Raw genomic sequence first — 22,999 nt, 5'->3', positions numbered from 1 at the left:
TGACGGATCTGCCAAGGTCCAAGGGGAAAACAGCCATCATGGTAGTAGTAGACCTGTTAACTAAGATGTGCCACTTTGTAGCATGCTCACATGCAGTCACAGCGGAAGAAACGGCGAAGTTGTTTGTGGAACATATCTTTAGGTTGCACGGGGCTCCCTCGAGGGTGATCTCAGATCGAGGCAAACAATTTACTTCCAGGTTCTGGAGGAAGCTCATGAGCTTGTTACACGTGGAAGTCAATTTTTCAACTGCCCGGCACCCTGAAACCAACGGGCAGGCGGAAAGGGCAAATGGCATTCTTCAACAATATCTTAGGTGTTATGTCAATGACAGAGAGAACGATTGGGTCGAAAAGTTGGCGTTGGCAGAATTTGCCTACAATAATGCGGAGAATGTGTCCACAGGGATGAGTCCCTTTTTGGCTAATTACGGGTGTCACCCCAGGGCATTTCCAGGGGAAGGAGGGGAGAGATGGAGCGTCCCAGCGGCTGAACATTTTGTAGAAGAGATGGAAGCCATCCATCAGCAGCTCCAGCTCAACTTAGAAAGGGCTAAGGCACAATATAAGAAGCAGGCAGACAAGAACAGAAGGGAAGGTGAAACCATAAGGGTGGGGGATCAAGTGTGGTTGTCAACCCAAGGGTTGCCGTTCAAAGGGGGTTGTAAGAAACTGAGGCCCAGAAGATTGGGACCCTTTGAGGTGATTTAGCAGGTCAACCCGGTAGCTTTCAAACTCCGATTACCCAATCACATGAAATTGCACCCAGTGTTCCACAGGTCGTTACTGTCACCATACAGGGGAGGAGGTGAAGGGGAGCACGTCAGGGGACCAGCCTTGGAAGAGAGGGAACGCCGCAACCATGTAGCGGAAATCCTCGATTCCAGGTGGAAGGGAAATCAGGTGGAGTATTTAGTGGCGTGGGAAGGGGAACCGGAGTCAGAAAACACCTGGGTAAGTGCGCAGGAAGTCAATGACGAGGTTTTAACAGAAACGTTCCATCAAAGGTTCCCGAGGAAACCTCAGCCGATAGCAAGGTTTAGGAGGGAGTATTTCGGCACCACCGATGAGGAAGAGGAAATGGAAGGGTTCGCGGAGTCGGAGTTGGAAGAGGGAGTGGACTCTGATGACGAAGAGTACCTAGAGAGTAGGAACAGCAACAAGTGGAAGGAAGTGTTCGCGACGTCGGAAGATGAGGGAGGTTCTTTCAAGGGTTTTACCTCCTCACCGCCAGTAGGAGAGGAGACGGGAGGGGGTGAAGGGGGCCCTGGAGGGGAGGTGGATGTCAGGGAACTGACATCTAAAGCGCCGGAGGCGCAAAGGCTCACTGAGGGTGAGAGAGCAGTAGCAGCGGAAGAGGGAACCAGTAGAGGGCGAGCAAGAACTCCAAGGGAAAGTGAGTCGGAGGGATGGCTCAGAGACGCTTCAAGCGAAACCAGTGGGGAGGTCTCAGGACCTCCTATAGGGACACCCACACCTCGACGGAAACTGTCACGCCGAGAGGCCAGACGACGTGTTTCCGTTAAGGAGCTTTTATGTTGGAAACGTTTCCGAAAGCAGCCACTTTCGGATTCTACTAGTGATTGACGCAGCCATGCTGGAGGGGCTCCGTCACAGGCAGAGGTTTGAAAGCCTGATCAAACTCTGAGGGACTTGCATTTTATGCACAAGCAGCTCATCGTCCCATCACAGGTGGGTTGGATCATCTTAATCTCTCATCCTTGTGATCGCCGCACAAGTACATTGTAAGTCCCTTCTGTCAAATGCCTGTGTAATATTTTAAGACAAAATCCTAAATATACGCCTATTCTTTAAGTATAAAAAATCATAGTTATAATGGTATTTGAAGGGGTTCCATGGTACACTTTTTCCTTTAACAAAAAATCTAACTGCTCAAGTCTGGTGTAATAAGTAGCTAGTGGCCATAGTGCTTTATGATGTGACACCCCTTCCTGGGTAATTGTATGGAGAGAAAAATGGTTGCCCTCCGATATCTATGGAGTCACCTCTCTTTTTCTCTATATGTCACACATCACAATGTGTCCCGTCCCCCCGCTTCCAGGGGCCTCTTGTTAGTGATGGATAAATCTGTTAGTTTTAGTTTCTTTGGGTTTCTAATTTTTCCAATCTGAAGTTCATTTCTCCACATTTCCACATCAGTTTATTGGTTTGAGTGTGTGGTGTTTGTGTGTGTGTGTGTGTGTGTGTGTGTGTGTTTGTGTAGTGACAAATTGTCAGTAAATGCTGGCTAACATTGTATGGCAGTTTGCCTAACATACACATTTTTGCAAAGCCATTTCCCCCTACACAATGCATTTTTGTATGCTACTTTCCAAATATGTATGTATTTTAATCCACACAGTACCCTAGCATATGCACCTTTCTACACATCAGTGCCCGGTAGGGGAGCATTACTCTCCTGGCATCACTGCCAGTTAGAGAAAGGGGAAGGTCAAGGCAGTGAGGATCTCAGCACAGTGCAGTGGCAGTGACAGTGACAGTGCTGAATTGACTCTGCCACTGCACCTGTGTCGCAATTCCCCACTGCCTTGCCCCCCACTCTTGGTAGTTGGCAGCAATGTACAATGTTGGGTAGCCCAGGTGAGCAGTTCCAAACCACCCACACCAGCCAGCCAGCCACAACTCACTCTCTCTCTCTCTCTCTCTCTCTCTCTCCCCGTATGTGTGTGAGAGTGAGTGAATATATATATATATATATATATATATATATATATATATATATATATATATATATATATATATTTGCTTTCGTAGATTTTCACGGGTACAGGAATGCAGGTTTTGGTGTCCTCGGGTGTCTTCCCGTGTAAAAGTTGGGGTGTCTAGGCGACGTTTCGACGAGGTCTCACTCGTCATCTTCAGGCTGGTGCTTTCGGCTTCTTGTTACTGGAACAGAGCAGGATCTCAGTGTTTGAGTTCCTATAAATACTGTTGAGGGGGTGTGGTGTATAGCCTCCAATGTTCTGGGCAGAGAGGAAGTTCCCAGGCTAGTGTGCCTTTTCTTCTTTTGTTCCTTAATTACTTGAGGGATATCTTGAGTGATTTCTTGAGTGATATCCTGAGTACCACTTAGGTGGGTCATTAGGTGTGGATTAGTTGCTAAAGTCTTTGTGTCTTGACCTCTTGAACTTTGTGAAGAGTTTTTCTGAGAAGATGGCTGTACTGCACTTAGTTGTGCTCTGGCTTGGCTTCGTGTATAGGGGCGAGCTGTGGTTTTGTGGCCTGTGTCAGCCAGATCTGTGTAGGGATTGCAGGGGGGTGCAGCATCCGGAGGTGCCACCATGGTTTGGCTACTGGATGGTGTCTGTAATTTATCTGTGGAGAGGGTCTGGGTTTGGGTCTGGTGTGGTTGATTGGTGATGGCGTTCTGTGTGCCTCTGGATCTGGTGTCAGTTTTTGTGGGGAGGGCTAATTTCCAGATGTCTGGCAAGCGGGATGTGTCGTCACGCTTGTTCATGTTGTGAGGGTGTTTCTCTATCTCGATGGCTTCCATGATTATTCTCTTGTGGTGATGTTCCATGTTAAAGAGCAATTTGGAATCTGCAAAATTAATTTCGTGTCCTGTTTCTTTCATGTGTTGGAAAAGAGAGGAAGTTTTTTCTTCTTTTTTGACGGCATTCTTGTGTTCTGCGATACGTGCATTTATTCGTCTGTTTGTTTGTCCAATGTACGTGGCTGGGCAGACTTTGCAGGGTATTTCATAGACCCCTTGGTTTTCCAACTGGATTTTATCCTTGGGGTTTCTGAGGATATTGGCTATTTTTTGGTTGGTGCAAAAGGCTGTTTTGATATTGTGTTTATGGAGGATTTTGCTAATTTTATCTGTAGTGCCCTTGATATAAGGAAGGAGGGCCATGCCCTTGTTTTCTTCTGTGTCTTGGTTTTTGGGGGGTGTTTCTTTTTGGATTAGCTTCGTAACCCTGTTTTGCTGGTATCCATTGGCAATTAACACATTTGAGAGATTCTGTAACTCAGTTGTCAAGTGGTCTTTGTCAGCCAGGCGTTTGGTTCTGGAGATGAGAGTCTTGGCTACGGAGTTTATTTGTGCAGGGTGGTGGTGTGATTGTGCATGTAAGTAGCGGTTGGTGTGTGTTTTTTCCCGGTAGATAGTGTGTCCTAGGGAGCCATCAGGTTTTTTGTAGATTAGGACGTCAAGGAAGGGAAGTTGGTTGTTGGCTTCTATTTCCATAGTGAATTGTATTTTGGGGTGTAGGCTGTTGAGATGTGTGAGGAAGCTATCCAGTTTTTCCTTCCCGTGTGGCCAAATTACAAAGGTGTCGTCAACATATCTGAGCCAAAGTTTGGGTTTGTGTTCTGACTTGTCTAAAGCATTGGTTTCAAAGTGTTCCATGTACAGGTTTGCGATGACCGGTGAGAGGGGTGATCCCATAGGTGCTCCTTCTATCTGTTTGTATCTTTGTCCATTGTGGATGAAGTACGTGTTGGTTAGGCAGTGGTTGGTCAGGTCCAAGATGTATTCGGGGGGATTGTATTTGTTTTGAATGGCTGTCAAGGCTTCATTAATGGGCACTTGTGTGAAGAGAGATACAACATCGAAGCTCACAAGTAGGTCATTAGGATGTAGGTTTTGCTTCTTTATTGTTTCTATGAACTGGAAGGAGTTTGGAACGTGTGAAGAGATGGATTCTGCATAGGGCTGAAGTTGCTTGGCGAGAAATTTAGCGAGATTTTGTAGAGGTGAGCCTATGGAGCTGACTATTGGTCTGAGTGGTGTTCCTTCTTTGTGTATCTTGGGGAGGCCGTAGAGTTTGGGGCATCTGGATGATTTTTCTCTGGGGATGATTCTTAGCTGGATTTCTTCACTGATAGGAGAGGCTTTTATTTTGGATTTGGTGGTTTTTTCCAGATAGGTGGTGGGATCTGTTTTTATAGGTTGGTAGGTAGGATCTTGGAGTAGGTTTGATAGTTTTGCTTGGTAGTCCGATGTGTTCATCACAACAGTGGCATTACCTTTGTCTGCTGGGAGAATGATTATGTTGTTGTCTTTCCTCAGGTTGTTGAGTGCTTTCTGTTCTTCTTTGTGTAAATTGCTTCTGGGTGGTTTGCTGGAGCAGAGGATGTTGGTGACTTCAAGTCTGATTTTATTGGCTTCATCTGGGTTGATTTTGGTTAGGCTAGCTTCGACTCCGCATATGATGTTTTCCGTGGGGATGCGTCTCGGGGCGACTGCAAAGTTGAAACCTTTGGAGAGTACTTTGGTTTCAGTTGTGGTGAGGATCCTGTCTGATATGTTATGTACTGTTTGTTTCATGGGTTGTTGTGGAGGGTGGCTGGGCTTCTGGCGTTTCTCTAGTTTGTGGAGTTTGTTGGTGTGTGTGTCTGTCTTATGTGAGGTCTCCGTTTCAGCTCTCCAGACGGCTAGTTGTTTGCATTTGTCCCAGAGTGCAGGGTGGATTTTGTTACAGAGTTTGAGGTGAAGAGTGAGCAGATCTTTGTTGGTTTGGTTTAGTAGGTATCTTTTCTTGTGTAGTTCGTTTCTGATTAGGGATAGTTCAGTTCGTTTCAGGATCCTTTCGGTAGCTGGGGTTTTAGAATGGAATTTAAGTTGGAAGCATGTGGGAATTAAGTTGTTGTCTCGGCAGTTGCGTAGGAACAAGAGATCACATAAGATGGTGGCTCTTCGGACTTCTAGTTTCTCGTAGGTTCTTGTCAGCTGGAAGGTTTCCTCCCCGTAGAGGTGAGATATTTGCTTTCGTAGATTTTCACGGGTACAGGAATGCAGGTTTTGGTGTCCTCGGGTGTCTTCCCGTGTAAAAGTTGGGGTGTCTAGGCGACGTTTCGACGAGGTCTCACTCGTCATCTTCAGGCTGGTGCTTTCGGCTTCTTGTTACTGGAACAGAGCAGGATCTCAGTGTTTGAGTTCCTATAAATACTGTTGAGGGGGTGTGGTGTATAGCCTCCAATGTTCTGGGCAGAGAGGAAGTTCCCAGGCTGAAGATGACGAGTGAGACCTCGTCGAAACGTCGCCTAGACACCCCAACTTTTACACGGGAAGACACCCGAGGACACCAAAACCTGCATATATATATATATATATAGTGACAAATCGTCAGCAAATGTTGGCTAATATTGTATGGCAATTTGCCTAACATACACATTTTTGCAAAGCCATTTCCCCCTACACAATGCATTTTTGTATGCTACTTTCCAAATATGTATGTATTTTAATCCACACAGTACCCTAGCATATGCACCTTTCTACACATCAGTTGGCCAGAGAACTGCATTGCAAAATTCAGAGCAGTGAGAATTTCGAAGGATGTCTGTGTTTTGGTTTCTGAATTGTTTTGCGAAGGCAAATAACATTCACATTCAAATACAGATTCACCTTCAAATATGAATCAGATCAATTCATATTTAAGCAGCTAGGAAAGGTTGTTAAAAGAGAAAAAAGTGGTGTGACACTATGACACCTAAAGATTATTTCAACACATGAAGGGGTCCATAAAAGACCTATTTTATAAATCACATTGTGTGTCTATTTTCTACATATATATGTTGCAAAAGCATATAGGAAAACTTTAAACCAAGTCTCTCGAGTAATGCACCATCTATCTTGAAAATAATATTTCAATTGTGGTTCAAGGACCCGATCCCCGCATAGTGGAATGAAAACACAAGGACAGGTGATATAAGGTTAATGGGCAAGAAAAGGCCACAACTTTATTGATTACAGCAAGTGAAAAGGTATTGGCTTAGGCACTGGATTACGTCATCTGACTCCACCCACTCGGAGAGGGGTGAGTCTAAAACAGGGGGTTTATTCACCAGTAGGTGGAGCCTGTTGATGCTAATCCAACTATAAGCTCTCCCCTGATGTCACCGAGAGTCGTGCCATGGCCTCCCGCCATGCAGGCATCGGACAGAATACACGACCGCCGGATTCCTTTAATGGAATACCCAAAATTGAAGGCGTAGGCGATGGCCATACTTAGCCCTTCCACACACCACAATGCATTATTCCAATGCCTAACCTACCCACCAATACCACGAAAGTTGTGGCGATTGCTATGAGGTAGGCGAAAAACCAAAAAGCCTAATGCCAAATGGAAAAATTCCTACCAGGCCCCCCGGACAACCAGGGCGACCAACCTAAGGTCCATAGCAAGGCCAAAAGAAAGCTGAGACCCTGAGCTGTAAGGGAGTGGAGGGTGGGTGACTTGCGACGGTCCAACGAAGAGAGAGGCCAGGAGGCTGGCACGGCAGCAATTTGCGCTGCCGTACAAGCCCCCTCGAAGGCACCTGGTTGGGTGCCTGTCAGTGGGCGTGGGCGCCAGCCAGGTGAGTGGGAGGCAGGGGGCTAACGCCCCCTGCTTGAGGCAGAGTCTGGCCCCGACCACAACCACTCCCCTCTTTGCAGGAGGAGAATCTTTGCCAAAATATATGTCAATCAATTATGTAAGCTTCTTTTTTTTCCTTTTAGAAAAATGTGATATTCCTAGACTGCTTGCACATGGTACATTCAATGCCCATACTTCGCAGAAGTTCATAGAAGGTGATGAAATTTCGTATTCTTGTGGGGTTGGATATGATCCTATAAACCAACAAGCTAAGGCCGTGTGCACCAAAAATGGCTGGTCACCTACTCCACGTTGTAATGTAAAAAGTAAGTGTTATTTATGGAATCCAATTTGACAATATAGAACCTGAGAACCTGGAGCCTGCCCTGTCCTGCTGTGAACAACCAGTACATTATATTATTTTCTTGGACTTCTCACAGTTATAGGAAAGCTTAAGGATGTGCATGTTTGCAAATCTCATGAGTAGCAGAGGAAAAGAGGCCTTTGCAGCACCTATCTCTTCTGAACGTCCCCTCTTCACTGGGTGAAGCAATCACAGGCAGTCTGGGTACTTACCAAACATGTGGTAGATGGAGCTGAACCTGGAAGAACTTGTTTAATATTTGTACTCAAAGGGTGGGACTTCTGACAGGCTGTGGAATGAACCTTAAAGTCTCTCTAAAACCTGAGCTACATAACTTAACCAGACTAGATCTCAGTTGAGAAATTTATGAAACATTGTAGTGGACTTCACAAGAAGCTGATTCTTAGCTAACAAAGCTCACCATAATTTATGGGTTCATGTATCTAATATGTTCCTTTTCCTCATTAGAAATATGTCGACCCGCGAAACCACCAAATGGCTTTTTCACTGAAAGAAGAAACCAATATAATTTGAATGACAAAACATCATATCGCTGTCAGCCTGGCTTCACAACTCCACAAGGACTTGAAACAGGAGATATACAATGCCATGAAGAAGGGTGGAAGCCTGAACCAAAGTGTATCAGTAAGCAGTTTAAAGAATCATCTATTATGGATGAAAAATGGGTTGGTTTAGACCACACATTGGAAAAGTCATTAACTTAAGCTTAAAAAGCAGTCTGCTCTGATAACCATGTGCAACCTGGCTAAACTCTACACAATACGGACTTCTTCTGTCTGTTTCCTCCATCTTCTTTCAGTGGTAGTAATTTCGAAAGCAAAATATTGAGGAACGTATTACAGCAGGAGACTCAAACTAACAACAAGAAATTGTTTTCTTGCCAATCAATTGATGAGAGGCAAAGTTCTAGGCCTCATTGATGAAATGCAAACTGGCAAATCCATCTTAGAGTAGTCAAAGAACTCAAATGTGAAATTGCTGTCCATTTAGCTACAATATGTAACTTGTCCCTCAGATTAGCCTTCATAATAAGGCCTGGAAAATAGCTAATGTATCCAGGGAAGCTGGTGATACTAAATTGTTCATGGTCATTGTAACAAAAAGAGACAGTGAAGAGCTCCAAAAGGGACTCTCCAAACTGAGTGAATTGGTGGTAGAATGGCAAAGGCAATTCAATTTAAACAACTGTAAAGTGATGCATATTGGGGCAAAAAAATCTTAATTTCACACGTATGTTCATGGAGTCTGAACTAGCAAGATTTTAGAGCATGTAAACTGATGATATAAAACCAATCATAAATATAATTCATTCTTTATTTCCTCAGAGACATGCCAAGTACCAACTCAAAATAATGTAATCTTTAACACAAGTCAATCGGTTTTCTTGTTTGAAGAAATACTTCACTACAAATGTAAAGATGGGTTTGAAACCATTAAAAAGGCCACAGGTGACCATGTAGTATGCACAGAGAATGGGTGGAGTCCAAATCCTGAATGTCTACGTAAGTTATAATTTATCATTGTTTAATTATATAATTACATTACACAGCCTTGATATAATTATATAACACAGCCTTTGTCAATCAAACAAGGTTTGTTTCACTGATGTTTTCTATGTGGTTACATACACAGGCCACTAGTTTATAATCTTTCAGAAGCAAGGCCTCCAATTATCCTAGATATAGACTTTAGGATTATCTAGTATGTAATAACCAGCTATACTCTGGTTTCTCTTCAGATATTGCTATAACCAGCAATATCCTTTATTTTCTTCAAGTAATTTTCTCCCAGTGATTCCTAACGATTTTACATAACTAAAATACCTCAAGTTGGCATACATCAGTGATCTAATTAATAATGATCAGTAAGAATATATGTACTCATCTTGGATGTAATAAAGTAAGATATGAAGCTGGATTTTTAGCAATCTGATTCTGTAGATGAAATTGCTACATATAGGAGTCAGGCAACTTGCTCTGTGTTTAACAATGTGTCTGGCTTGCTCAGAGTTCATAGAAAACATCTGAGAATACAATACCCCAACTGAAGCACCTTTTTTGCAGTGGTTCCTCCATCCAGGCAGACTGATAAGAATCCTTCACCTGGAAGGTAAAGGAATTCAATGAAGAAGAAAACAAAAACAGGAAAGCAAAAAGTTAATGGAATATATCCAAGCTCAGGTTGTTCAAAGAATTCACACCATCTTCTAGATCAAGTGTAACACCAGCAACTCACCTGAGTGTGCCAGTTGTTGTTGTTGTGAGAAAATAGAATTTGACTTCTTCTAGAGAGATTTTCAGGCACGAAAATTTTGAAGGTATGAGGAAGGTGGACTCACCCAATAGCTGAGAAACATGGCATGATGTCTTGTTAAAGATTTATTGGTCTCCACTCCCAGGGGGTCAGAGGTTATGCAAGCCTGCAATAAGTTTGATGAACATTTGCAAACATTTTGCTCAGCAGGTTAATTTCAGGCAGGTTTGTTTTGAAATGCACTTAATTATATTCAATCTGCTTTGCTCAACATTTCCTTTAGCAATACATTGTGATGGTTTCCTTCTGGAGAAAGGGCTACTTGACCCTAGAAAGAACCAATATCAGCATGGAGACGTGGTGAAATTTTCCTGCCACGGAAACTACAAAAGAGTTGGGCCTGACTCTGCCCAGTGTTATCATTTTGGATGGTCTCCACAGCCCCCAACATGTAAAGGTATCCAATTTTTTTTATAGCTTATACAAAAAGTAAATATCAGTGCGCTTGTTATTCTTAAAAATTTCCTGGCAGCCTTTTTTAATAATGTTTCTCCCAAGTCTTACTGGGGAAGATTTCACTGGCTAGTGCACAGATATATATATTTTGTTTAGTGTTGTGTGGTCAATGGAGTATGGGAAGGAGGTGACGCCGATGGCACTGTGGTCTCAACCACTAAGCCTCTTGGGCTTGCCAATTGGAAGGTCGGGGGTTCGAATCCGCGCAATGGGGTGAGCAAATTAGCTGCTGGAGTTTGGATTACATATAAATAAAGGCAGCTCCATGTATAGCAATGGAGGAAGAATCTGTTTTTAACAGATTTATGTAGGGAATTTGCTGGTTCCAACCTGATTGAGATTTGCTTACATTGCACTGCCTATTGCATTGAACCAGCCAGTTATGTCCAAGCTGTCGCTGCTTTGCTGAGTTCTGAAAGAGAAAGAAAATGCCTGAAATGAAATGAAACACAAAATTATATGGTATGTTATGCACACAATATACCCCATTATATAGTCCCATTTGATACAGGTAAATTTCATCATATGCAGGGGTTACATTCCTTGCTACCATGTGTATAAGCAAAATTATGTAAAGCAGGAGTAACCCCAGAATAGCCCTGTGTGAGCATCCCTACCTATTTGTAGCTGGGGGGGGGGGGTTCATTCAGCAACATGGCAACCATTTCCCCCTGGCTTCCTCTACGCAGTTATTGGTAATGGGTGAAACTAGGAGCTACATGAGTAGTGCTGATCATTTGAGTCTTTCCCACATAAATGACACGATCCATTCCACACAACTGGCTGGAACTCAGCACATCCAACATCATTTCATAATTGTGAAAATTCTATGTGGAAGGGTGTGCTGTCTAGACTTATTTTGAGTCAACAGATACAAGACTGAAGTGATGATCTCTTACTTTCAGCAAAAGTCGATCCTTGTCAGCCACCCCCCAGCATTTCGGATGGCAGTATTAGCGGTGACCTTAAGGAAGGATATGAACATGGAGAAAAGGTGGAATACAAGTGTAATTTCGGATTTGCAATGACTGGATCAAAGTTGATTGAGTGTTTGGATGGACAGTGGACATCTTTACCACTCTGCAAAGGTAAATTACAGGTGCAACTAAAGCATGTTCGCAGGGCAAATGGTATGTGCAGATAAAACTGTTTTTGTTAACTCAGCAAAGTCCACCATGTGCATATATTCCACTAGGATTTCTTTTCTATTTACATGCTGGAATTTTCTGTCCCAGAAGTTTCCCAAGTAGCTGGAGAAGAAAAAGGTCTGCCGAAGGGAAAGTGGAGCGTAACATTTGATGTCTCCATTTGAAGCAGAATCAGACCATCTTAAGTGTCTTCATGCTTTGCTTTATCATTGAAATGCTATGTTTAAACTAAAGCTCCCAAATGTGGTATAAAAGAATCCATTTCTAAATTCCAGTCTTAAGTTTCCAATGCTTGGGACTGGGAATAAGATCAAAACTGAACAGAGAAAAGTAACAACAAATCAATGCTCAGTTATTAAGAATGAAGTTAAAATCATACAAGCCATAATAATATCAAAGTCTGCCTCTTCATTCTACTTGTGCAATATATACTGATGAGCTGAAAAATGAAGAGCTGCCCTTGGCATTTTTTATCTGGCGTGTAGGAGAGGCTGAAGAGAATGAGCAGCCAAAACAATTGAGGACTGAGATTATAGTTTTAAGAAAATTAAGAACTCATATTTTGTTTCACATCATTTCCTTCTGTTTTCAACAGAGGAACCCAGAGCTTGTGAAGTACCTCCAAATATTAGAAATGGACACCCTGTCAGTCTTGACTCAGATAGATATCTGCATGGCGAAACTGTGGCATATGAATGTAATGAAAGATTTTACATTGTTGGAACTAAAGAAGCTGTGTGTCTGCATGGGCAGTGGGAGTTACCATTATGTATTGGTAAGCTATTATTATTGTTTATTGAATTTATATACCACCCTACACCCAGGGGTCTCAGGGCGGTTCACAGAATAAAATCAAGATATAAAACCACAAAATACATAATAAAAACAGAAACAACAAGCCAATAGCCTCCCCCCAAAAAAAAAAATTTTTTTTTTTTTTTTATAAAAATTTTTATTAAGATTTTTTACAGATACATATTTAACAAACAAAATAGGTTTCATAACATCTTTTCATTCTATTGCGGACTCCCTCACGTCTCCCGCTTCCACTCTCATCATTAAAAACGAATTTTTCCAAGCAAATTATCATCTTGTTTATACTCTTAAGTGCAATGTTTAGGTTAAACTCAAATAAAAAATTATAATTTAATGGTAGACAGTTATTTCTGCTCTGGCTTCCTTGTTAGGATTCAACCAAATTACAATACTTTTGTAAATAAATCTTAAATTTCTTCCAGTCTTCTTCAACCCTCTCCTCTCCCAGGTCGCGGATTCTGCCAGTCATCTCAGCCAGTTGCATATAGTCCATCAGCTGCATCTGCCATTCTTCCAGTGTTGGTAGATCTTGGGTTTTCCAGCTCTTAGCAATAAGTATCCTTGCCGCCGTTGTAGCGTACATAAAAAATGTTCTATCCTTCTTTAACACGTTCTGGCCGACCATGCCCAGAAGGAAGGCCTCTGGTTTCTTGGTGAAGGTATACTTAAATACCTTTTTTAACTCATTATATATCATTTCCCAAAAGGCCTTCACTTTAGGGCAGGTCCACCAGAGGTGAAAGAATGTTCCTTCATTTTCCTTACATTTCCAACATTTGTTATCAGACGAATGGTATATTTTAGCCAATTTCACTGGGGTCATGTACCATCTATATATCATTTTCATTACATTTTCCTTCAGAGCATTACATGCTGTGAAGTTCAGCCCGGTAGTCCATAACCTTTCCCAGTCCTCAAACATAATGTTGTGCCCAATATCCTGGGCCCACTTTATCATAGCCGATTTAACCAATTCGTCTTGTGTGTTCCATTTCAGCAGCAAGTTATACATTTTTGAAAGTACCTTAGTCTTAGGTTCTAGCAGTTCTGTCTCCAGTTTCGATTTCTCCACCTGGAATCCTAACTTTTTATCAATCTTAAACACTTCCTTAATCTGAGCATAGTGTAACCAGTCTCGCACTTTATCTTTCATTTTCTCTAAACTCTGCAGTTTCCAATTGTCTCCATCCCTTTCTAGTATTTCCCAATATTTTGGCCAATTGGCCTCCATATTGGGTCTTTTTCGGGCCTTGGCCTCCAAAGGTGACAGCCACCTCGGTGTTTTGTTTTCTAATAAGTCTTTGTATCTTGTCCAGACATTAAATATTGCTTTTCTGACAATATGGTTCTTAAAGACCTTGTTGATCTTAACCTTGTCATACCATAAATATGCATGCCATCCAAATGCATTGTTAAAACCTTCCAAATCCAGCACATCCGTGTCCTCCAGAAGTAGCCAGTCTTTTAGCCAGCAGAAAGCTGCGGCTTCATAGTACAACTTTAAGTCTGGCAGGGCAAAGCCCCCTCTTTCTTTTGCGTCCGTTAATATCTTAAACTTAATTCTGGGCTTTTTGCCCTGCCAGACAAATTTGGAGATATCTTTCTGCCACTTCCGGAAGCACTCCGTTTTATCTACAATCTGCAATGTCTGAAACAAAAATAACATTTTTGGCAATACATTCATCTTAATAGCAGCTATTCGACCTAACAATGAAAGTTTCAGTTTTGACCAGCTATCCAAGTCTCTCTTAATTTCAGACCAACATTTTTCATAATTATCTTTAAACAGACTCAAATTCTTTGCTGTTATGTTTACCCCTAGGTATTTAACTTTCTTAACCACAGTTAACTCTGTCTCTCTCTGAAACCGTTCCGACTCAATATCTGTCAAGTTTTTTCCCAACACCTTGGTTTTTTGCTTATTTAGTTTAAATCCCAAAAAAAAATTTTTAAAGGGTAAATCAAATCAACCAAAGGCCTGGTTAAAAAGGAAGGTTTTGCCTGGCGCCTTAACAGTGTCTAATGAAGGTGCCAGGCGAATTTCCCTGGGGAGAGCATTCCACAGACAGGGAGCCACTGCAGAGAAGGCCCATTGTCGTGTTGTCACCCTCTGGACCTCTCGAGGAGGAGGTACATAAAGGAGGGCCTCAGAAGATGATCTTTGGCAGGTTCATAGGGAAAGAGGCGGTCCTTGAGGTGTTGTGGTCCTGAGCCGGTTAAGGCTTTATAGGTCAAAACCAGCACTTTGAATTGAGCCCGGAAACTAATTGGTAGCCAGTGCAGTCGGACCAGGATCGGTGTAATATGCTCAAACAGCCTTGCTCCAGTGAGCAGCCTGGCCACTGAATTCTGCACCAGCTGATGTTTCCAAATCGTCTTCAGAGGCAGCCCTACATATAACGCATTGCCGTAATCTAACCTTGAGGTTACCAGAGCATAAACAAGAGCAGTTAGGCTATCCCTGTCCAGATAGGGGAGTAGCTGATGGAAGGCACTCTGGGCTACCTGAGCCTCGAGCAACAGCAAAGGATCCAGGAGTATCCCCAAGCTACAACCCTGCTCCTTCAGAGGAAGTGTAACCCCATCAAGAGCAGGCGACCTCCCACCTATCTGGTCTAGGAAACCACCCACTAACAGTAGCTCAGTCTTATCTGGATTGAGCTTCAGTTTGTTGGTTCTCATCCAGTCCATTACCAAGGCAAGACACTGGTCCAACACTTCCACTGCCTCACCTGGAGATGTAAAGGAGAAATAGAGCTGAGTGTCAAGCTATACCATTACAAATAAGTGCAACTCATATTTATATAGACACTTTTCATATTTAATTACCATTTATTAACATAAGCAATTATATGCTTGTGATCCATTGGATGGGAAATTAGACCTACTGCCAGGAGACCTCTGCCACAGACATACTTTGTGGTCTTAATCAAGTCTGTTACTACTTCTTCACCTCTGCTGCCCTATAAAAATGGCAATAATTATGGTTTCTCCTCCAAAACTGCTGCAAGGATTGACTGCAATAAAGACTGAAAGGCGTATTGGAAAATAGATGTGCATGAAAAATACCAGTGAGATTTTCTAGTTGTTTAACTCCATTTGATTGTGATTTGCTAACAAACAACTTTACTTGAACAATATTTGAATTGTTAGATGTTGCAGCAAAATGTAGACGTCCACAGAATGCAGAGTTTGTACCATTTGCTTCTCTGGAGAAAATGTTTATGCACAACAACGTTGCAACCTACATCTGTGGTTCCAATCAACATAAAACAAAATGTGTTAATGGAAAATGGTCACCTGAGCCAGAATGCACAGGTACAGTTTTGCATGCTATATACAAATGCATGGTTTCTCAACTTGAGTGACAGATGTGGCCACTGGAAGCAAGAGTGGGACAGACCTGTTCAGGAGTGCCTTCCTGGGTAGGCTAGACTCAGCTCCTTTGGAAAGATCACATAAAGCTTCCTTTAAGTTTGCATGAATTCTGCATGCCTTATGTACTCGGCTGGTGTGAGATCAGGATATTACTTTATCCACTTCAGGAGCAGAAGCATTGCTGCCACATGGGAAAGGCAATCAATCGACCCAAGGACAGAATTAGCAGCTTGCAAAGCAGTCACTACAGGCTGTTGGTTCTTGCAAACAGAGGCACAGAGTGTATTTTCCCTTCTGCATCCCTGTCTGAGAGCACCATCCCTGGAGGTCAACTCAACTGTGGTGCCCAGGATTCAGAAACACATAAAACTGGATTAGGTGGCATATCTTGCTACTTTCTCAACAGTGACCTTCCGGTAGCTTTATAATAGTAAAATCTGGGTTGAGTTCACATGTCAGATTTAGGTTGCCAGCAAGAACCTTTTTGGTATACCACAAGAAGTGTGCAAAGCTGAACTGAACCATACACAGGATAAACACTGCAATAGAGGAAGGGTAGCATGCAAATATTTCAGGAGCGACAGCAACTCTCCACACTTCTGAAGACAGACACCTCACCTGCACTGAGTTTTGGAGAGCCTGATGAGGCAACATGGGGATCTCACTGGAACTAAACTGGAGAAGTTCTGCTTCTCTTGCAGGTTTCACCAGGCAGCTCTTTGGTTCAAGACCAATGCAACTAACTCATTGCAACATTGAATCCATTCAAGGGATAAGGAGGTTTGACTGGATGCTCACTTGTCATAGATTCTTAAATGCTCATCTCTTTCATCGTTTCCTTGCATAACTCTGTATCATTGAATTCTAATGGACTTTTATTTATTTATTAAAGCATTCTGTCCACCACCACCTCAGCTTCCCAATGCCATTGACATAACCGATACGAGAAACTATAAGAGTGGTGAGGAGATAAGCTTCAGATGTCAGGAGAACTTCTTTCTTCAAGGGCCACAAAAAATAAAATGTGACAATGGAAAGTGGCAAACCCCACCGCGCTGTTTAGGTTAGTATGATCTTCCTTTCGTATTTCCCTTTTTTGTTTTCAAGAAGTCAGAGAATTGAGGGCGGTGGTGTGTGATTTATAAACTAAAGAAGCATAACCTTTTTTAAAAACGAAAAGAAACTAGAAAATATAAATGACAATGTGGCCTAAAAATGGCAATTCCTCTCTCAAATTATTCTAAGGACACAGTGAAATTTTGGAACCTACTCATACAGAAGACAGGGACAGCCACCAAGTTAGATGGCTTGAAAAGAGGACTGGAGAAATTCATGGAGAGGGCCATTGATGCCTCTGCTTTGCATATACCAGTTGCTGCAAATCACAGGAAGGGAGATTGCTCTTACGCTCAGATCAGGCTTGTGGGTCTCCAACAGACATTTGGCGGCCCACTTGAGGAACAGAACGCTGGCCTAGAAGGGCCATTGACCTGACCCACCAGGCTCTTCTTATGTTCTTCTTATTTAATAATGGGGATTCAAACCAGGGATGTGGGTGCTGCTGTGGTCTAAACCACTGAGCCTCTTGGGCTTGCTGCAATGGGGTAAGCTCCCGTTGCTCTGCCCAGCTCCTGCCAACCTAGCAGTTCAAAAGCACGCCAGTGAAAGTAGATAAATGGGTACTGCTGTGGCGGGAAGGTAAACGGTGTTTCCGTCATGGTGTTCCATTGTGCCAGAAGCGGTTTAATCATGCTGGCTACATGACCCGGAAAGCTGTCTGTGGACAAACACTGGCTCCCTTGGCCTGAAAGCAAGATGAGCGCCGCAACCCATCTAGGGGTCCTTTACCTTTTTTTATAAATAGTAATGCACTTGTGAGGTAATAAAGATGTTTATTCAATAGATCAGTGGTACCCAAACTGTGCTCCATGGAGCACTCGGTGCTCCACAAAGCATCTCCAAGTGCTCTGCAAAGAGATTGGAAAGGAAAACAAACAAACAAACAAACACTCTGGAAATGTTTTTATGCCATTTAATTGTATTCATGAAGACCGCATGCTATATAACTCCCTTTCCAGATACAAGATGTGGAGACCCCCCTGCAATTGCCCATGGTGAGGTAAATAATAGTTCCCAGAGAAAGTATCTTTCTGGTGAAAGTGTGGAGTATCATTGCCATGAAGGTTTTGAACTTGGGGAATCAAGTACTTCAACATGCGAAAATAGGGAGTGGTCCCCACCGCCAACTTGCAGAGGTAAGAAAATATGCTTATGATATAATAATAATTTATTATTTACACTCCACCCATCTGGCTGTGTTTCCCCAGCCACTCTGGGCGGCTCTCAACGGAATATTAAAAACACGATAAAACATCAAACTTCCCTAAACAGAGCTACCTTCAGATGTCTTCTAAAAGTCAGATATTTGTTTATTTCCTAGACCCTCAGAGCTGGACCTCAGCTTCCATTCAAAAGTGGAGGGTAACTATATATCCAATGCAGAGCTTTCAATGAGACTTCAGTCTTATTCCATCAAGAGTATGCATGGAAGACATTTTGCCAAACTGTCAGGGAACGGGAGGCAGAGAAGGAGGAGAGAATGGGCACTTACAGAGATCCTGTGCCTTTAATTAGCAGTTGCTCCTCTTCGGATGAGGAAGGAGACAAAGGGCTGTTGGGAGACAATGAAACTGAGAGGGGGATCCATTTCCGGGATCCAGCCACTCTCAGAACAGATGAAGAAGGGGGGCTGGGCTTAGGAGGTGGATCTGCTGGGGGGGGGGGAAGCGGAAAGAGCCATTCGCGGCAACTGGCTGATTGTGATGGTGTCGTTCTTTTGAACTCTTGTAAATACTTTGAAGCAACCAATAAATCTCTGTAAATATGGCTGGATTTCCGGACTCTTATCTCTGCTAGCATTCACAACTCATATTTGACACAAACCTATAGAAATTGTGACACTGCCTCACTTGAAGTGTCCTGCCAACCAGCAAACATTCAGAGTTTTGAAATATTCTCCCCCTTGCAGAATTGAGGGTAATTCAACTTGCAGTCTAACATTTTGTTGCTTTAATACAGTGGTGCCTCGCAAGACGAAATTAATTCGTTCCGCAAGTCTTTTCATCTTGCGAGTTTTTCGTCTTGCGCAGCACGGTTTCCCATAGGAATGCATTGAAAATCAATCAATGCGTTCCTATGGAAACCGCCTTCAGACCAGGTCCGGGGACAGTCTGTCCCCCGACCTCTTCTGAAGGCTGGGGGGAAAACAAGGGCTTTTCTTCCCACCCCCAGCATTTTAAAAAACCCTGGGACAGCAGAGGACTTTGCAGGGGGGAGCAAAGACTTTCGCCCCCCGCCAGCCTTCAGAAGAGGTCCAGAAAGTCTTTGCTTCCCACCGCCAGCATTTAAAAGAGGTCCCTGGAGATTTCCCTATGGGCTTTCTTCTTGCGAAGCAAGCCCATAGGCAAATTTGTCTTGCGAAGCAACTCGCAAACGGAAAACCCTTTCGTCTTGCGGGTTTTCCTTCTTGCGAGGCATTCGTCTTGCGGGGCACCACTGTATTTCAACCATGACCTTCCTTTTGGTTTGGGGCAGCACGTGAATGTCTCAGAAACTTTTCAGGGCTCCTCAGTGAGACGCTGGTTTACTGGCTTACCATCCCTAGTCAGAACAGACAAGCGTCTGTGAAAGAAAACTTGATCGATAGAACCTGATCCACATTTACTGGTTTTCCCCTGTAATGCACAGCAGCAAAAGGCATAATGTGTATTATGGGCTGCACTGTAAGATTATATGGGGCAGTGGCAAAACCCAACAGCTATAGCCAGTGCTTATTTTCTAAGAAAATGTTTAGGGGTACTCTCATTTTGACTCAAGAAAATCACCATTTTATAGTTCAAATTGGGGGGAATAGAGTAAATGGATAAAAGTACAAAGATTCACAAAATGTTTAGGGGTATGCGTACCCCAGGAAAAAAGCACTGGGTATAGCCACTGCCCTGCTTAAACCGAGAATGTGCTTTAGGTTGTGACTCCAGAATCCCTCAATATTTAGGATTTCTTTGGGAGTCAAATTGAAACTTGAGAGCAGGCAATTAGGAAGGTGGTATAAAAGTTTGAAAACCTCTGGACTAAGGACCTGGCCAGACTTAAACATGTATCTAAATTCTGTATATTAGTCATAGCAGACATATTAAATTACTAAACCATCTGTTTTCTTTCCCAGTAATATTTATGTTCTTCAACATTTAACCCATTGTGAACTTCTCTGATTACTGATCCCTCTGCCCACTTTCTGCCTGCCTTCATGTCTCACTCTTGGGGGGAAAACAACCAACAACACACAACTCCCTTCAGCCTTTGAAATGCAGCTTTGTTCAGTATTTTAGTAGGCAAATCCAGACACAGGTATGGTGATATTTTTTGAGAATCATATTTTCATTTGTATTATCTTCTCAGAAAAGTCATGTGGGATGCCCCCCAGACTCATTGATGCTGCATATGAAGGATTAATAAAAAATCACTATGAGCCTGGGGACCTGATACCTTTCAGCTGTGCACCAGGTTATGCTACAGAAGGACCACGGAATATTACATGCCACAAAGGAAAGTGGTCGGAAGCTTCAACCTGTGAAGGTATGTTGCATGTTTTGCCTGGGTATCAATTCTAAAGGTAGTTTACTTCTGGGAACAGAGCAATTCAACCACTGGTTTGAACAGCAAGGAGCATAGTGAACAAGCAAGTACATCTCTGTAGATGTTTAGGCTCACAAATGTGATTCTGCTTAAAATCCTTTACATCTCCAGTTAAAATGATCTGGTGTAGAAAGGCTTGGAATGAACTCTGGTGATACCTTGGAGAGTTCTGCTGATCAGCTTTGGCAATACAGTGCTACATCGGTTTACGAACTTAATCCGTTCTGGAAGTCCGTTCTTTAACCAAAGTGTTCTTAAACCAAGGCGTGCTTTCCCATAGAATGTAATGGAAAATGGATTAATCCGTTCCAGACGATGAAAAACAACCCCTAAAACAGCAATTTAACATGGATTTTACTATCTAACGAGACCATTGATCCATAAAATGAAGGCAATAATCAATGTACTGTACTATAAAATAAATAAGACAGTATTGTAGATGATAAAAAAAAAAATCCTTACGTACACTGATGATAGTCATTGTTTGCTTTTATCCATTTCTGCAGTCACACAATCAACCAGTAGCTGTACTGGGTTCCACACAGTCACAAAAACGAAGGCACAATCCACAGTCACAAGTCAGTCCCATAAAATGAAGAACAAGTCACAGTCAAAAATGTAAGAGCCACACAAACCAAAAGGCAAATATATAGCAAAAACAAAAGCTCCAAATGTCACCTCTGCATTGTGTGGGTGCTCAGGACTCAATAGCCAACAGACTCAACAGGAAGCCTCTGATTAGCAGTGGGGGACTCAATTAACAAATGAAACACACTCAACAAGAAGCAGAACATGTTCCGTTTCCAAGGCAAAGTTCATAAACCAAAACACCTACTTCCAGGTTTGCAGCATTCTATTTCCAATTTGTTCATAAACTAAGCTGTTCTTAAATCAAGCTACCACTGTGGTGTGCTCGATCAGGCAAGAATCTGGACTCACTCACACTGACCTTTCCTCCTGCACTTTCTAGGCAGAGCTCCAAGCTTTAAAGCTCCATATCTGAGAGCTTTTCTGTGGATTTCTGTTTGCTCTGATTCAGCAATGAATGGGTATTTGTGGGGAAAGACAACTTCCGATTTATGTGAATGCTACTAGATGCAGAACGTTCTCTGACAAATCAGAGAAGTGGTCAGCCACTCCTACGCTTGGAGAAAAGAGAGCTTCTGATCAACATCACAGGTCCTTCTAGTGCAGCCTTCCTGCTGCCCTGGGGTACCCTTTTATTTGTATCAGCACTTGAGCAGTCCCTTCAAGCAGTGTGTCCCATCGTACTGTACCTCCCTTATCAACCCAGGAAGAAGTGGGCCCACATCACACACAAAACCTCTTTTGGGGTTGGAATCTTGCTGTGAAATCTATATAACGTTAAAAACCTGAAAACAGTAAGTTTTTAGATGAAGGTTCTTACTGCCAGCACTAGTTCCTTCTGGCAAATCCTCTCTGGTGGTGTTAACACTGTTGCAAGTGATGGAGGGGGCAACAACTCCTTCTTTGCTTCCCTCCCATGCCTCACAAACAGAGAGGGTAAACAGCAGTGATTACTTCAACCTACTATCATTCTCCAAAGGGCAACCTCCTGACTCCTCCTCCATCTCCCATCTCCAATCTCAAAAGCATTAAGGAGAGGAATGTAGATCCCCACTCTGCCGTATTTCCCGCTCTATAAGACGCATCAGACCACAAGACGCACCTAGTTTTTGGAGGAGGAAAACAAGAAAAAAAATATATTCTGAATCTCAGAAGCCAGAACAGCAAGAGGGATCGCTGCACAGTGAAAGCAGCAATCCCTCTTGCTGTTCTGGCTTCTGGGATAGCTGCACAGCCTGCATTCGCTCCATAAGACGCACACACATTATTTCTCCTTACTTTTTAGGAGGGAAAAAGTGAGTCTTATACAGCAAAAAATATGGTAATTTCCAATTTGTTTTATGAAGGAATTGGGAAGTGGGATCATGACATTGCAAGTGTGGATGAATGGAATGGATGCTTTTTTAGAACTTGGTATGTTTGGATGAATGGAATGGGTGGTTGGGGGCAACATTTATTATTTTTTTGTGGAGTGAGGCATTTTTGCCCCACCATTAGATTGTAGGGCCTCAGAGGCTGGCAGCATTCAAATCCTGTCCCCAGGCTTAAACTTCCCCACCCCTGATGTAAACTGTTGCTAAGTGATACATAATGTAAATTGGTTTTCTGATGGTTATATTTAGGAATTTTGTGCTGAATCCCAGGTTCTGCTGCCATCATAATTGTAGATGTCCCTTTGTCAAATTTAAATTTTGCACTGAAGAAATAATATTGCCTAATACAATTCAATTAAAGGGCAGTGGCAACATCCAGCCAAGTTATTCAACGTAGTTATTCTTCCCACTGAAATCTATGCGACATAGAGCTTAACTTGGCCTATATTATAGCAGAACAAATCAAGTATCTTAGAGATACAGTGGTACCTCAGGTTAAGTACTTAATTCATTCCGGAGGTCCATT

At 42.7% G+C, this 22,999-nt stretch overlaps 1 protein-coding gene across 5 annotated transcripts in view; it reads left to right on the top strand.

The window, feature by feature from the left end:
• The window catches only part of CFH (complement factor H), a 66,468-nt gene that overhangs the window by 24,516 nt on the left and 18,953 nt on the right, over nucleotides 1-22,999 (top strand). For 2 of the 5 annotated variants that reach the window (XM_081914807.1, XM_081914804.1), the window contains exons 9-18: nucleotides 7,465-7,647; nucleotides 8,154-8,330; nucleotides 9,032-9,208; nucleotides 10,243-10,416; nucleotides 11,381-11,563; nucleotides 12,219-12,398; nucleotides 15,593-15,757; nucleotides 16,710-16,880; nucleotides 17,896-18,072; nucleotides 20,276-20,452. In XM_081914807.1, coding sequence (XP_081770933.1) covers nucleotides 7,465-7,647; nucleotides 8,154-8,330; nucleotides 9,032-9,208; nucleotides 10,243-10,416; nucleotides 11,381-11,563; nucleotides 12,219-12,398; nucleotides 15,593-15,757; nucleotides 16,710-16,880; nucleotides 17,896-18,072; nucleotides 20,276-20,452 — 1,764 coding nt within the window. The remainder of the gene's footprint in view (nucleotides 1-7,464; nucleotides 7,648-8,153; nucleotides 8,331-9,031; nucleotides 9,209-10,242; nucleotides 10,417-11,380; nucleotides 11,564-12,218; nucleotides 12,399-15,592; nucleotides 15,758-16,709; nucleotides 16,881-17,895; nucleotides 18,073-20,275; nucleotides 20,453-22,999) is intronic. The other 3 variants (XM_081914808.1, XM_081914806.1, XM_081914805.1) reach the window with 3 other exon arrangements.

The sequence above is a fragment of the Podarcis melisellensis genome, assembly GCF_964234715.1.
Source record: "Podarcis melisellensis genome assembly, chromosome: 6".
Lineage (NCBI taxonomy): Eukaryota > Metazoa > Chordata > Lepidosauria > Squamata > Lacertidae > Podarcis > Podarcis melisellensis.
This window is presented reverse-complemented; position numbering and strand designations above follow the sequence as displayed.